This window comes from Berghia stephanieae, chromosome 2 (assembly GCF_034508935.2).
Source record: "Berghia stephanieae isolate SIO BIC M18660-M18661 chromosome 2, UCSD_Bste_1.3, whole genome shotgun sequence".
In the NCBI taxonomy this organism is placed as follows: Eukaryota; Metazoa; Mollusca; class Gastropoda; order Nudibranchia; family Aeolidiidae; genus Berghia; species Berghia stephanieae.
This window is the reverse complement of record NC_088361.1, coordinates 115,144,212-115,157,926: the sequence shown is the minus strand read 5'-3', so window position 1 is coordinate 115,157,926 and position 13,715 is coordinate 115,144,212. Positions and strand designations below refer to the sequence as shown.

Here is a 13,715-nt window from a genome sequence, read left to right as displayed (position 1 = left end):
AAGCACGGGTCCCACTAAGAGGAATACACTCAAATGTTTACAAATCATAATATATATGTAAAGCAAAAGAATAAAAACAGTGCATAACAACAGAGAGATGATTTAGAAGCCAAAAAATTATCATCACCCAAAATTCTAACTATACACTTGACTGTTTCCCTACAGCCAGGTTATCTGGCCACGGCCAAGACAAACCGAAGTAATCTCATTCTAAGACAAAAGACAGAAAGCATGTTGGAATACAGAGATAGGAGGATAGAAGACACAGTATGCAGAGAGGCCAACCCCATCTGATGAGAATGTGTAAAATGGGACCTCAAAATGGGGAAGATTTCATAAAAATGGGTACAATCCTGAAAACGATGGAAACTAACCATTGTGAAAGTAAGAGGAAGGTAAACTTACATAAAGTCACACCGCACAAGCTCAATTGCAGCAACAATGATGTTACCAAGTCTATAATCCAATCCTTTCAGAATTCTACCTTCCAGCATGAAGATCATAATTGGTCAAAAAAATATATGAATATCCAATTGGTCACCAAGGTGAAAATGGGTACAATCTTGGGGGAAATGCGTACAATCGCTGAAAATGTGTACAATTACGCATTTTTTGTGGTAGGTTGGCAGCTCTGAGTATGAGCCTCCCTGCCCACCATGGGAGGTCAGGCACTCCATCCAGCCTCGTGTCTATAGTCAGTCTTAACAGCCATTAGCAAAATAAAGATGACAGAAGATAAGCAAGATTAAGAGGATTGAGGAGATAGAAAAGAACCTATCAGTAGAAAATCAACTACCCACAATGAACTATAGGTAGTAACTATATCACAATTAAATGCTACCAATACAGACTAGCTAGTTGCAGACACTATCTAAGGGTCAATATTTTTCTTTAATGACATAAATGACTAAGAGCTGAGTAATAAAGTTTGAAATACTCAATTCCCCCTGAATTAATGGGGAATAGGACCTTTTTACATTTTCACATATGATAGTTAAATGATGGTCGTTTTACATGTATCAATAAAGTGTTAAAGTTTGGATTTATGTACAAATGGTTACAAAATAAATATTGCAATAACAAAACGGAAAGCATTTCAATTTTTTTTTTTACACCATTTATAATATCAACAATATGGTGATCTTGGATAACAATAATTTTGCATATGAAAGCATCAAACACATGTCTGACAATGCAGTCAGGAAAGCTCCATAGTGAATGTAAACATACACACACACACACACACACACACACACACACACACACACACACACACATATTTACACTCTCTCTCTCTCTCTCTCCTTCTTCTTCACCCATCCCTCTTGTTTTGTTTTTTTTTTTCTCTTACTTATTCATAACCTCGTGCAAAGAAACAAAATCTCAAAACAATATTCCTCCCATTGCATTTTACAGCTTTTCAGTATTATTTGTGATTGTCCTCTTTTTCCCCTTAGAAAACGATTCACATTAATTGCAGAGTATAGCACAGCAGACTAAAATATCCACATTTAGCAAATGATACGATAGCAAAGTGAAAGACATTGTCCAGTAAAATATACATTAAAAAAACCTCCATTACATCATCATCCTACCACAGGAAAAAGCTTAACATCTTCGACTGAAAATTCTGTGGTTGGTTAAAAAACTATGAAAGTTGTTACTTACAATACATGTATCATACTATATTCTGGGAAATATAAATCAAGACACAACACTTCAAACCAAACTAGTCACTAACATTGCCCTTCCCCCCTCTAACAGACTTCAATGAAAACTGATCACGACTACCGTTTGAAGGAATAGATAGTAATAAATAATTTAGGCAGCATTCAGTTTAGAACAAGAGTCCAAGCCCTGATAACAATAACCAGCCTGAAAACATTCCAACTCTTTCCCTGTACAACGACTAAAGAGCCTACATATCAGGCCACAATCATAGTTGCATTTAACAACAAGATGAATTAATATACATAAACTACTGCTTCTATCAAGTATTATGTCGGAGTGAAGTTTGATGTAAATTTTAAGATTGAAATCATTGAAAATGGGCCGTTTCAGCCTTTTGCAGATGAAGTAATTACATTCATTCTCTTTAATTAATGAAGAGTACAATCAAAGAAGAGTATAACCCTAAATTTATATTTTCAGCATTGAACTCACATCCATCACGGTGGTGGATCACATATAATTACTTGGATCACTTTGCAAATTCTCTGCTGCTTTTACCAGAAACAGATGCAAGTCGAAGCAAAGCCACCCCTTATACAATACAAAATGCCTGTTCAGTATGTTCTTTTATTTACCACTTTAATCATAGATGCAAGTAGGTTAGGCCAAAAAAGCCTGAAATCCATTTCCAACAAATTCAAAATCTTATACTTATTTTTAAATATGACCCACTGCTTTTAAACAGTATTATGTCGGAGTGATCTAGATGCTGGAAAAAAAAAAAAAAATAAAAGAATTTTTAAAAGCCAGAAATCCTGTTAAGCCGGAAATATTTCACCGGTGCGCTTTTACAAGAACTTTTCATCTTCCACCACCATAACTTCTTGCCTGAACATACTTATTCCATCAGAGTTAAATTACCCCATCTTTCACCAACAAACTCAGACCCGTCTACAAGTACAAAAAATTTGTAGAGAACTTCATAAGCATCTCTGTTATTAAAACTTATTGAAATGAAGGTTGATGCCAGAGTACATAATTCTAAGGCTTTTGAAGTGGTTTCATCATTGTCAGGCTGAATTGGCGACTGTAGCTCTTCTGATTTAGTCTCCTAAAACTACGAATTTTTAAATTTCAGGTTGGCAGGTCTGCAAACTTGACATAATGAGAGAAGGGGACCCCATTAATCAAGTTATCCTCCCTTCACATTTCATTTTCATCATAAAACACTCCTCTAAATATTTAATAGTATGTGTTTTCCCCCCATAATTGTTGTATTTGACTCAGGCTGAACCATTCTCCAACGTCCTTAGCTGTTTCAGGACTGTGTCTATCAATTTCTTCTTGTCCCTTTCATTCTTCTTTAAGGCAGTAAAAAGGTTGTTTTTCTTTTTGTCTAAACTGTTTAATCTGGAGAAGAGATAGGAACAAAAAGATCATCATATATCCCAGACAATAATAATATATATATATGAGAATAATTGATTTCGAAATATATTTTTCAAAGAGAAAACCCATTCAAAGACAAAGACAGAGCAACTCAGGAAACAGATATAGGGGGGTAGAAGATGCAGCAAGTGATCTCCTGCACACCATGGGAGGTCAAAAGAACCCACCTAGTATTAACTACTGTGTTGTTAAGAACAACATTTTTTTTTTAAATTGCACATCCATAGTCACATCCAGTCATTCTGGCTAGTATCTCTCTAAGCGAAATGGGCATTAAAGCCATTCAAAGTGGCAGTTAAAACTGTGAGTTGAATAGAAGAAACATAAATGCGATAAAATGAGTAAAAACAGAACCACTATTACCCTAAGTCCAAAATTATGGAAATATGTAAAATTCATTTTTTGTTTAGATTTTGAAAATTCATAATGATAACAACAATTAAACAACAACAAATAAAATAGGACAATTGGTAGGGTAATTACTTTTCCAGCAAACTGATTGCAGTGTGTCTGGGTACTCTGAGGTAGCGTGCCTTTTGTTTGCCAAAATCTGCCAGATACTCCGACCAGTCCCAATTAATGATCAGGTCTAGCAGCTGAAGAAAAAAATGGGTTGACCTTTATAAAATTATTAATTTACTCATATAAATAAGTTTGGCAAGACTAAAAATTAAGTGGATATGGGCATGCCACTTTATTCCAAGCTACACCCAGATTGCGGTATTAAGTTGTGCTACCAAAACTCAATCAGTGGTATTTCAGCCAGCTGCTGCCAAAACTAAGGCTAATCTTTATAAAAGTACTAGTACCATGAAATTAAATATAACTGCTTTTGTAATTGAGACAAAATTCAGTTTCTAATAATGTTAACCAATTCCACAATGTCACTTGAAAACTGAATCCTATTTTAGAGCCTGGAGAAAAATATCTTTATCTAAACCACTTTCAAATTAATTAATATAAAGATGTTTGCCTATTATCAAAAATGTAAAGCTTTGAGAAAATCTAATTCTATTTCAAATTTTAGCATCAACTTGCATTTTTAAAAAATAAGTTTGACTTATGTCCATACATTTCAGGCTTTGCATGACTTGGCTAGATGTCTCAATAACTGCTTACAAATCACTGATTGCTGCATTAAAATTTCACAACGAATAATTTCCATATTTTTTTTTTCCTCCGATACATAGTATCAATGTCCATTCCTTCTACATTATCCTCTTCATTCCTACCTGTCTCAAATCAGTGAAAGCCATTTGTAACGTCCCATCATTTGAATTAGGCACAGGTTCTGATGCAGCAAATTCTATGGAAAGAAACGAAAGATTGCTGCATTCATTGATCACCCGAGGAAGCTTTGTATATGTTTTTTTTTTCAAGGAACTCTTAGAGCAACTTCAACCAAATTTGTCTCCTACTACAAAAAGTGTCCAAAATAATTTTCATACAATCATTTGCCTTTCAAACAATAGGAGCTATGCAAAATATTGAGAGTTTGAAAAGATAATGGAGAGTGTTACATTTTTTTTTTCAATATCCGAGGCCATCTACAGCACCACTTTATTTCTTAACGACCACTAATAAAAAGATAAAAAAAGACTGAAACAAAGCATACAATATATCCTCACTGTGTCCACGCTACAAACCAACCTTGATTAGCATCAACTTTATTATATGTTTAGAATACAACTTTATATACCCAAATGTATCCTAGTGTTTGACTTGGAGATTTAACACATTATCGAAATATTCCTTTTCTATTTGAAAATTGCATGAAGTGGCAACATACGTTCACATTGCAAAACATCCAGGTTAAATTGTTGTACAGCCCCCATAGAAAGCTGTCTGATCTCATTATCCAACAGAAGTGCCATCAAACGAGATGAGATGTGTTGGCAGGCTGACATGCAGGCAGTTTTGGCCACTTTTTCCTGAAAATAAAACAGATAAACAGATTTATTTCTGAAATAATAATGTGAGTATGTAAAACTTGACACAAACCTAAGTATATTTGCTAAAAAATGTTATATCAATGAAATCCCAGAGCAGGGGATAATACAAAGGATGCAAATTATATTATGTTGATTTACTTAAATCAAAATCATTTGGTTTAAACCTGGCAAATACACAATCACAAGTACTCTCTCATTTGACATGTCTTTTTAAAAAGTAACAATGTTCAATTCCAGTAAATAACCTCATGCTAGTAACTTCACGAATGGAGTAAATCTGAGCACAAGTCTAGTTTACACTTATGCTTAATAAATTAGAACTAAAGAAAAGAACATTAAAACCGCTTGAATTACTAAGAGGGTTTGTGACATTTTTGCACTGGGAAGGGAATGGTATTTCTAAGGCATAAAAAGGTTAAGCTGATATCCTGACTGAGCAGAGGGTGGGTTTGTCATTCAGGAATGTTCAAACATTTCATTTGTTGTCCATAAAAGCTGAGACAAGTCAGCAGTGTGTATGTGTACGTGCATGTATGTCTATTTGTGTATTTCTACACCAGCCTCCAGAAATTTATAGATATATGCTTTAATAATTTTGCATCTCATCTAATAGGTCTTGATTTTATCTCAATATAATTTTCAAAACTAGAATGAGAAAAGAATTTCAAGATTTCAGACTATCATAAAATGGAAACATCTTGATTGTTTCCTTTTGTCTATTAATAAATCGTCGCCATCATAATCATTATCATCATTATAATTATATTATATCATCTTCATTATTATTACTATTGGTGAGCTCTTAAATAAAAACATTACCATTACAAATGCAAAAGAACAGATGGCGACAAATGACAAACATTTTTAAAAATTAAAAAAAAAAAAAAAAATCTTTTTGAATGTTTGGCTGAAAACATAAGAGAAGCATTTATCAACAAACAGGACAATCACTGTACTACTAACATTCAGAGTGTGTTTGTTAATGACATGACATGAAAAAGACGGTTGGAAAGTCCACATGCTGGTAAGGGAAATTCAAGGTAAAACACACTTTTTCAACTAGCAATTCATATTTTTTGCACAGATCACTCTAGATTGGCACTTAACAGGACAATATTGAGAATATTCGACATGGGCAGGTGGTTCTCAACCTATCATTGCATTTATATTTCACATAGAGTAATGCTTGAGAGAGATGGGATACAATCTTATTGCGTATATTTACAAGTCTGATAACTGGATGCAATTATGCGCTTAATCTAACATTGTCATAATTTTGCAATATTTTGCACTGATTTGAGAGGGGGTTTTCCCCTCATTACAACACTGAAACCATAACAATTTGGGTTATTCGATCTGTATGATGCAATCTATTCAATTCATTTTAGGCCATTTTATACAAGTAATTCTATCTCCAGCGTAACGGCCTGTATTCATGAACCTAACCAAAGAGTATGATGAGGTCATAGACCATGATCAATGAAACTTATTTGGAAAGTCAAAACATGCATGGGTGCAAGTCAGTTAGGCCAAAAAAAAAGCCTGAAATCCAATTCCAACAAATTCAAAAAGCCTGAAACTTATTTTGAAAGATGATCTAGATGCCAAAACCCAGAAATCTGGATTAAGCCGGAAATCTTGCACCCGTGAACAAGTTAGCAATTTTTCATCAACACCAGATGAATAGTATTGAGTGGGTAAAAGGCTATCAATTATTTTTTTTGAATCCTACAAGCATCCTCTATTTTTGGTTCCTAAGGATACATTCGAATATAGACCCATGACATTGGGTGTAGACTTCCCTAATCATAACTTTATCATTTGACTAGGTTTAAATAAGAAAAAAAAAAAGCAAATCATGAATCATATTAGATCTTGCTCCTCAAGATACTGTCTACTAAGAATGCAAAGAAATCTTCTTAATAACTTGCGCCACAACACAGACATATATAGTAATATTTTTAGTGACAAATATTACAAATACAAACAAAACCTAGGACAACAACACTTCAAAAAGTTAAAACTCAAGGTAGCTTGCAGATAGACACATATTATGACTAGTTTAAAATATTAATTTCATTTATAGTGTCAAATTAGGGAGCAGGCACTGGTGAAAGATAAAGATTTGAAAAAGTGTGTCTAACACAGAGGCCGACTGATTTTTCTTTCTGCTTTGCCTGGCATTGTTTCATACCCACTTTTTCAGAATTTCAATGACAGCAATGTTCACATCACATAAACCTATGTCAACATCATATGAGGATGTACGACTGGATAAAATCCAAATAATTTCCAAGATGAACAAAATTTTAAAATCTATCTTGATAAACTAAAATTGATGATAGGTACAAGCACAGACGTGGGAAGAGAAAGGTTGGGTGGGAATGGTTTTGTACAAATTAGAGAAAAGGTGGTAGGTTATCGGGACCTTCATTCACACAAAGAGCCCAAACATTTCCAGTCTGTCTTTCACGGGTGTTTAGGATCAGTTTTAAAAATAAAAATGTCAAACCTACAAAATATGGTCTCTATTTGAGCATTGATATATTATGCATATTACATCACACTTTAATTGCATTCTGATATAAGATTCACCGTCAGCCACACAAATTCCATGCCCTCTATGAAACAAGAATCATTTGATTAAACTGCCATACGTTGAAAGTCTATCGAAGTGAAAAAAAAGTTCATTCACACAATAAACATGGAGATATCTGTTATTGTTATTTAATTTTATTGCACAACCATGACTAAGTTATGTTGCAAAGTTCAACATCTATAAAAGTCCAGTCAATCAAAGTACATCATAAAACTGTTAATACACGTTAAAAATTTAACAAAATATTCTTTTAAAAAGCAAAAAATAAATCATGTGAAAATGTTTTGGGTCGCAGTTCAATAAACATAATAATAAACATGCACCTATCTAAATATTTCTTTTTAAATTTAAAAGAAAGAAATAAAGAAAAGTAAGAAAATACAAATAATCTGTACTAAAAAAAATGAAAAAAAAGAAAAGTTTAAGAAAAATCTGAAAATAAAAGAACTTCTATCAATTTTCCTGTTGACATAAGAATGTTAAGTCAAACATCAGTCATGAAATGAAATCAACAGTGCATTTTTTTGTTGAGTCATCCATCAAAAATGAGTACTTGTCATAGTTCACAGGAAACATAAGATTATCACACATTCTTTTAATGTGAATTTTTTTTTTTTTTTTATGCAGCTCTTCAGAAAATGCCTTAGGTTACCATGCAGTGGTATTCCAGGAATTCATGCAACTACTCAAAAACACATTGGGTTCAAGGCATGTTCCCTTACAGTTACGTAATTCGACCACTGGGAATGGAACACCTGAAACAATGTCATGACACATGATGACACAAATAATCAATGGCAAAAACTGTCACTATTAGCAAACAATCATTGACAAATTATCAACACAAAACAATTATTCCCTGCTCACTACTCAATTTTAATACATTTATTCAGATCAATGTTACAATGAAGAACGTGTATCCATAAACAAGCTCTTAAATTTGAAAGTCTTGAAGATTTATGAAAAAATTAATAAACTTAATTGTAAATAAATAAAAGGGAAATAAGGGTTTATGAAAACCTTGTGATTTCAAAACCTTTTGATTTCTTTGAATATCAAATTTCACAGGAAAAGAATGCTCAACAGTCTTCCATATAGTAAACATCTACCGATAATTTCATCCTTATTGTAATCAATTGTATGTTTAAATACACATTCAGGGAATCAGGTAAGCAAAGTCAACTTCTAAAAGAAAACTATTAATCTCTGGATAAAAATTCGATATTTTGAGGATGAAATCTGGCCATTATAGACCACAAGAGCTCTTTTAAAATGACAGACTTGCCACCTTATGACTATCGTGTAAATTGATTTTATCTAATCTAATCCAGAAACAGATTTTTTTTTTTTTTTGACAATCAAAAAACATTCATCTTACTAGCAATGGACTGGAGAACCTGACATGACTCTCCTGTTACGAATAACAACAACAAAAAATCTTTGTGTTAAAATAACCAATTAATTCCATTTGTTATGGAAACAGTTTGATCTGTCCTGTTTTATATTTTTTTGGGTTGTTTTTTTAATGTTTTCTTGCAATTTAATTTCTTGCTTTATATCAAAATAGACAATTTGGCAAAGGTTGGCAAATCTGACATAGGGAACATCAGAGCATATCAGACTAGGTAGGAGAGGACAGAAAATCGCCTTTGAAAAAATTTGACAAGGGGACTTGGTGAGTGTTATCGAGGGACATTTGTCCACTTACTGTGCCGCGCTGAATGGTCTGTTAAAACAAAGTCACAGCTTAAAAGCTAAATTTATAAAAAGACAAAAGGATTTTGTCTGCATTCTTAAAAACAAAATATTTCAATTTGAAAAGGCTAAATGCCATGAGATATAAAATGGAAGCATATTCCTGTTTTTAAAAAAACATTCTTCAAGTAAAAGAGCAAAGAAAGAGATCATTGAATTTAAAATGTAAACAATGTCGTTAAAAGAACAACTGATAACTGCTGAGTATATTTTAAGTCTATTTCTATTGAAGTTCTATTTCTAAGTGGCAGTGGCTGACTATAGGAAATATCTTGATGAAACCAGACAGATACGATCAGGTCCAGGTATAATTGTGGAAGAGGGAGTGTCAGGCTCTCTGTGTGAATCCCTAGTCCTTTTCAAACAGAATTGCATTTGCTTTTGAATCTAATTATATTTTGCATTTTTTTGTAATATAAAACTTGACTTCCACATTGGAATAGGTACACTACTGCTGCTTATACAATTGATTTCTTAGTGTTTCTCTGATTGATTTTAAATGCCTAAAGAGATAATAATTTTGTCCAAACTATTTTTTCTTAAATAATCTTTAATGAAAGAAGTGTAATCAACAAATAATCCAACCATACCCATTACGGATCCATTTCCTCAATAAAATAATTTTTTATTAATAACAAAAATGTAACAATACAATTACTTGCGAAGCACTTCAAGTGAAATCAATTTAGCACTTTAACCAGAATTCCCTACAACTGAACTACCTTTCTAATATGTGCAAAACATTTTGATCAAATTAAATACTTTTCAATATGCCATACCTTTCTCGCTTAACGTCATGTTTTAGTGTTTGAACAATAGACCCAATATCCTCAAAACAGATTGGAGTGAACACATTACAGGGTAATGTTGGATGGCAAAAAGGATAAACGCAGGGAGAGTCTGATAACGTGTATAGCAGCATAGGAAAACCCTATCAAGAACGTCTATTGACAAACAACAAAAAAGTATAGTTTATGCATTCCTGAGCATTTTGCACTTCATTTCACTTTCAAATAATAATTATAAAGAGTTACTGCAGTTTAAAGAAAATAGAATGGAAAATGAAGTAACTAAATATTCTCAAAGATTAGTGACCGTTACATACTTCAAAACTGTTTGAAGTTACTGCCAAGAGGATCAAATGTATAGTGAAGATTTTGGTACTTATTTAATCTTCATTTATCTTTTGTTTTTTTTTTTAAAGGCTTATCTGTATTGATTTCATCAATTACTTGTAAAAGCATAGACTGAGACTGCAGTTAAAGTGAATACATATAAATTAAGCATCTTGTCATTACAACTTGATTTGATAAACTGAATGAAGCTTACAAAATGTCTGATCCACAGCTGTGGTCATAAAAGCCAGAAAGAATTACGGATCAAAAAATGTTTTAAAACATATTGGGAGCTACTCTGATTGATTTGGTTGTGTTGTTCAGTTACAATGACCATGAGCAAAATTTTCTGATACAAAGATCTGTAATACATTCAAGCAGACTATGTTTTCTTCTTAAGGAACCGGTGCATTAAATTTTAATACTCTACACATTATAGATACATCTTTTTAACGCCATGTTTTGATGAGATAGAGTTACACTCGAATTTGAAAATATTTATATTTTCTTGTCCTTTTTTTTTGTTCGAAATAAGAGCAGGGGGGGGGGGGGTTAAAATTTCTAGTATTTTCACAAAATTATTCATCTAAAATCATTATCTTGTCCAACTCTTGAAAGCAGGTGTCAATAAAAGTATATAAATATTTTTTCCATGTAAACCAAGATCATAAAAGAGATTGCTTTATAACTTGTTTTGGACAGTATCTTAATTTTTATCTTTACGCCTCTGGTCTGAATTAACTTTGCTGCTACAATTAGGAGAAATGGAAAGTCTGTCAGCCACTACCACTTTACAGTCATACCCTTCTTTTATTTGAAATCATTTGCAAGGATTATATTTTTAATTCGTTATTATTCATAAGTAACATTTGTTTATTTGTCACTTTAGTTTTAATTGAAAAGAAATTAAGACTATTTTACCTGCATATATGCCCACAAAAAATTCCCGCAACTCTTTTAAACCTGAGTCATCATTTTTGACTCTCTATCCTATTAATAATCCCTATCATCATAAAAAAACAAACAAACAAAAAAACTCTCAGCTGACATGTTTGTCATCAACAAGACAAATATCATGCTTGAGGAAAAAATTTAACATCATAATGAAGAGAAATTTCTAAATATATCAATGAGACTTGACGACCGATACATCACTAGATACACCAAAATCATATCTAGACAACAATGAGCTAAAAACTCAAAAGATTGTGTTGGGCATAAAGTAGAGGAAGGATAATTACCGGCAGATTGGTGAAAGACATAAAGGTACTTTGTAGGAAGGCAACAAGATCCATGAGGTAGCTACTGGCCTGGCCTCTGGCTTCAGACACAGTCCAGTCATATGATGCTGTAAGTATATGATTAACTCATGGAGTATTTACAGAGAATAAAAGGGCACATAACAAAGGTAGTACGGGAGAGGAAGAAGAGTGTGAGCCAGAGATAAACACATAAAAAAAGAGAGAGAGAGAGAGAGAGAGAGAGAGAGAGAGAGAGAGAGAGAGAGAGAGAGAGAGAGAGAGAGAGAGAGAGAGAGAGAGAGAGAGAGAGAGAGAGAGAGAGATTGGGAGATATGAGAGAAGTTTTTATGTACTTGGCCTTGAAGGCTATTTGTTGATTTATTTCTAAGAATGTCATTTTTCTTTTACTCTCTTGTTTTGTTTGCTTGATCGTATATCAAAACTAATTAGTCAATGGCAATACCTAATGTAAATTTCCAGAAGTTATCACAGCATAAAACCAAAAAAATCAAAGAGAAACCAAAAGTAAAAAATCATCAGAAATATGAAATTTTAGTTTTTGTCACTTTTTAAGAAATGTTATCCATTGTCCTAACAAAAATATAAATAAAAAATAACTCCTTCAAAAAAAAAAAACATATAAATTAAGCTTAATTCTTCTATTATTATAAATTTAATTGTTAGCAACCAAAACAGCCCCACCTAAAATTTGAAGCAAGGGATGACATTCATGAAAACTTATCCTGGCTTGTGAAACCAACATAACGCTAGACTGTCCAATCCCTTTATTAGCTCAACGCGTTATTATCTACAAAATAAAACAAGATCTTTAATCAACAATCTCTTCTTAATTGCTGACGTTCAATTCCAAGTATGACTCATTTGTATTGGGAAAAAGATTTTTGAAAAAAAAAAGATACTAAGAAAGTGAGAAAGAAAGAAGAAAGAAAAAAAGGAAAAAGAAGAAAGAAGATAGCTTAGGCCTGGAGGCAGCAAGTTTTAAACTACAATTAATAAAGATGAGTGGACAAATGGGCGATCACATATATGTATTATTCTAAAATAAGCTACCCAAAATAATTCAGTTGAATGATACTAGACCAAACCCTTAAAGGTATTTGTTCGTTTCTTTTTTAAAAAATGAAAATCTTTAAGAAACTAACCCAAGTCCATAAATTCGTCGATTTTGACATTCAATTGCTGATAAATGTGCTGTTCTGCATCATTTCTTGTGTCCTTTGAAAGAAAAAAAAAGTCAAAAAATGAAAAAAAAAAGAAACGAAACAACAATCATAATCATTAAATTACTAAAAGACAACTGAATATGTGTTATAATTATTCTTGGATATCAAGAAGAAAAATGGTAATCGTTCTATAAACCTTTGAGGTTTTAAAATTTAAAATAGTTCTCATTTTAGAGAGAGGCATTGTTTTGTTATACCTCTTCTTCAAACCCACTGACAGAGTTGGACAGAGGATAAATGACAGTGTCTTTTTTAATGTTTTGATTTATATCTATCGAGGATTTCTTAAGGATAGATTGCCAAAGTAAATTTGAAAACTCTGTTTTTGATGAGCTCAATACTAAAAGGTCAAAAATAAGAGCTGGCCTTTTCCATACAATCCTGTTATTCAGCTCTGTTCCTAAACAAACCTGTGCCATACCAGGTTTGTCATCATAGTCAGGTATATCATGTATTGATTGTTATAAGATTAATTCGCCAAAACACCTAAAATCTTTGACCAAATTAATCTGCTTTTGATTTTGAGAAACTTTCATCTTCCATAAAACAAACCAATTATGTGCATAGCCGTGACATGTCACGATCAAGTGAAGCAAGAGCATGCATAACTGAGAGAATAAGAGTTAATGTGTTTAAATTTAATACATATGATAAAACTTTCATGCAAAAGCTTGGTAAAAAGTGAACCC

At 32.6% G+C, this 13,715-nt stretch overlaps 1 protein-coding gene across 7 annotated transcripts in view; it reads right to left on the bottom strand.

Moving 5' to 3' along the window:
• Positions 1–2,438: 2,438 nt before the first annotated feature.
• Positions 2,439–13,715, bottom strand: part of LOC144966316 (exocyst complex component 6B-like) — a 32,893-nt gene continuing 21,616 nt past the window's right edge. For 4 of the 7 annotated variants that reach the window (XM_078902559.1, XM_078902563.1, XM_078902561.1 and 1 more), the window contains 6 exons: positions 12,946–13,018; positions 11,783–11,889; positions 4,910–5,051; positions 4,353–4,426; positions 3,604–3,716; positions 2,439–3,081 (listed from right to left, as the gene is read on the bottom strand). In XM_078902559.1, coding sequence (XP_078758685.1) covers positions 2,955–3,081; positions 3,604–3,716; positions 4,353–4,426; positions 4,910–5,051; positions 11,783–11,889; positions 12,946–13,018 — 636 coding nt within the window. In that variant the 3' untranslated portion in view covers positions 2,439–2,954. Of the gene's footprint in view, positions 3,082–3,603; positions 3,717–4,352; positions 4,427–4,909; positions 5,052–8,393; positions 8,427–9,379; positions 9,398–11,782; positions 11,890–12,945; positions 13,019–13,715 lie in introns of all 7 variants that reach the window. The other 3 variants (XM_078902558.1, XM_078902562.1, XM_078902560.1) reach the window with 2 other exon arrangements.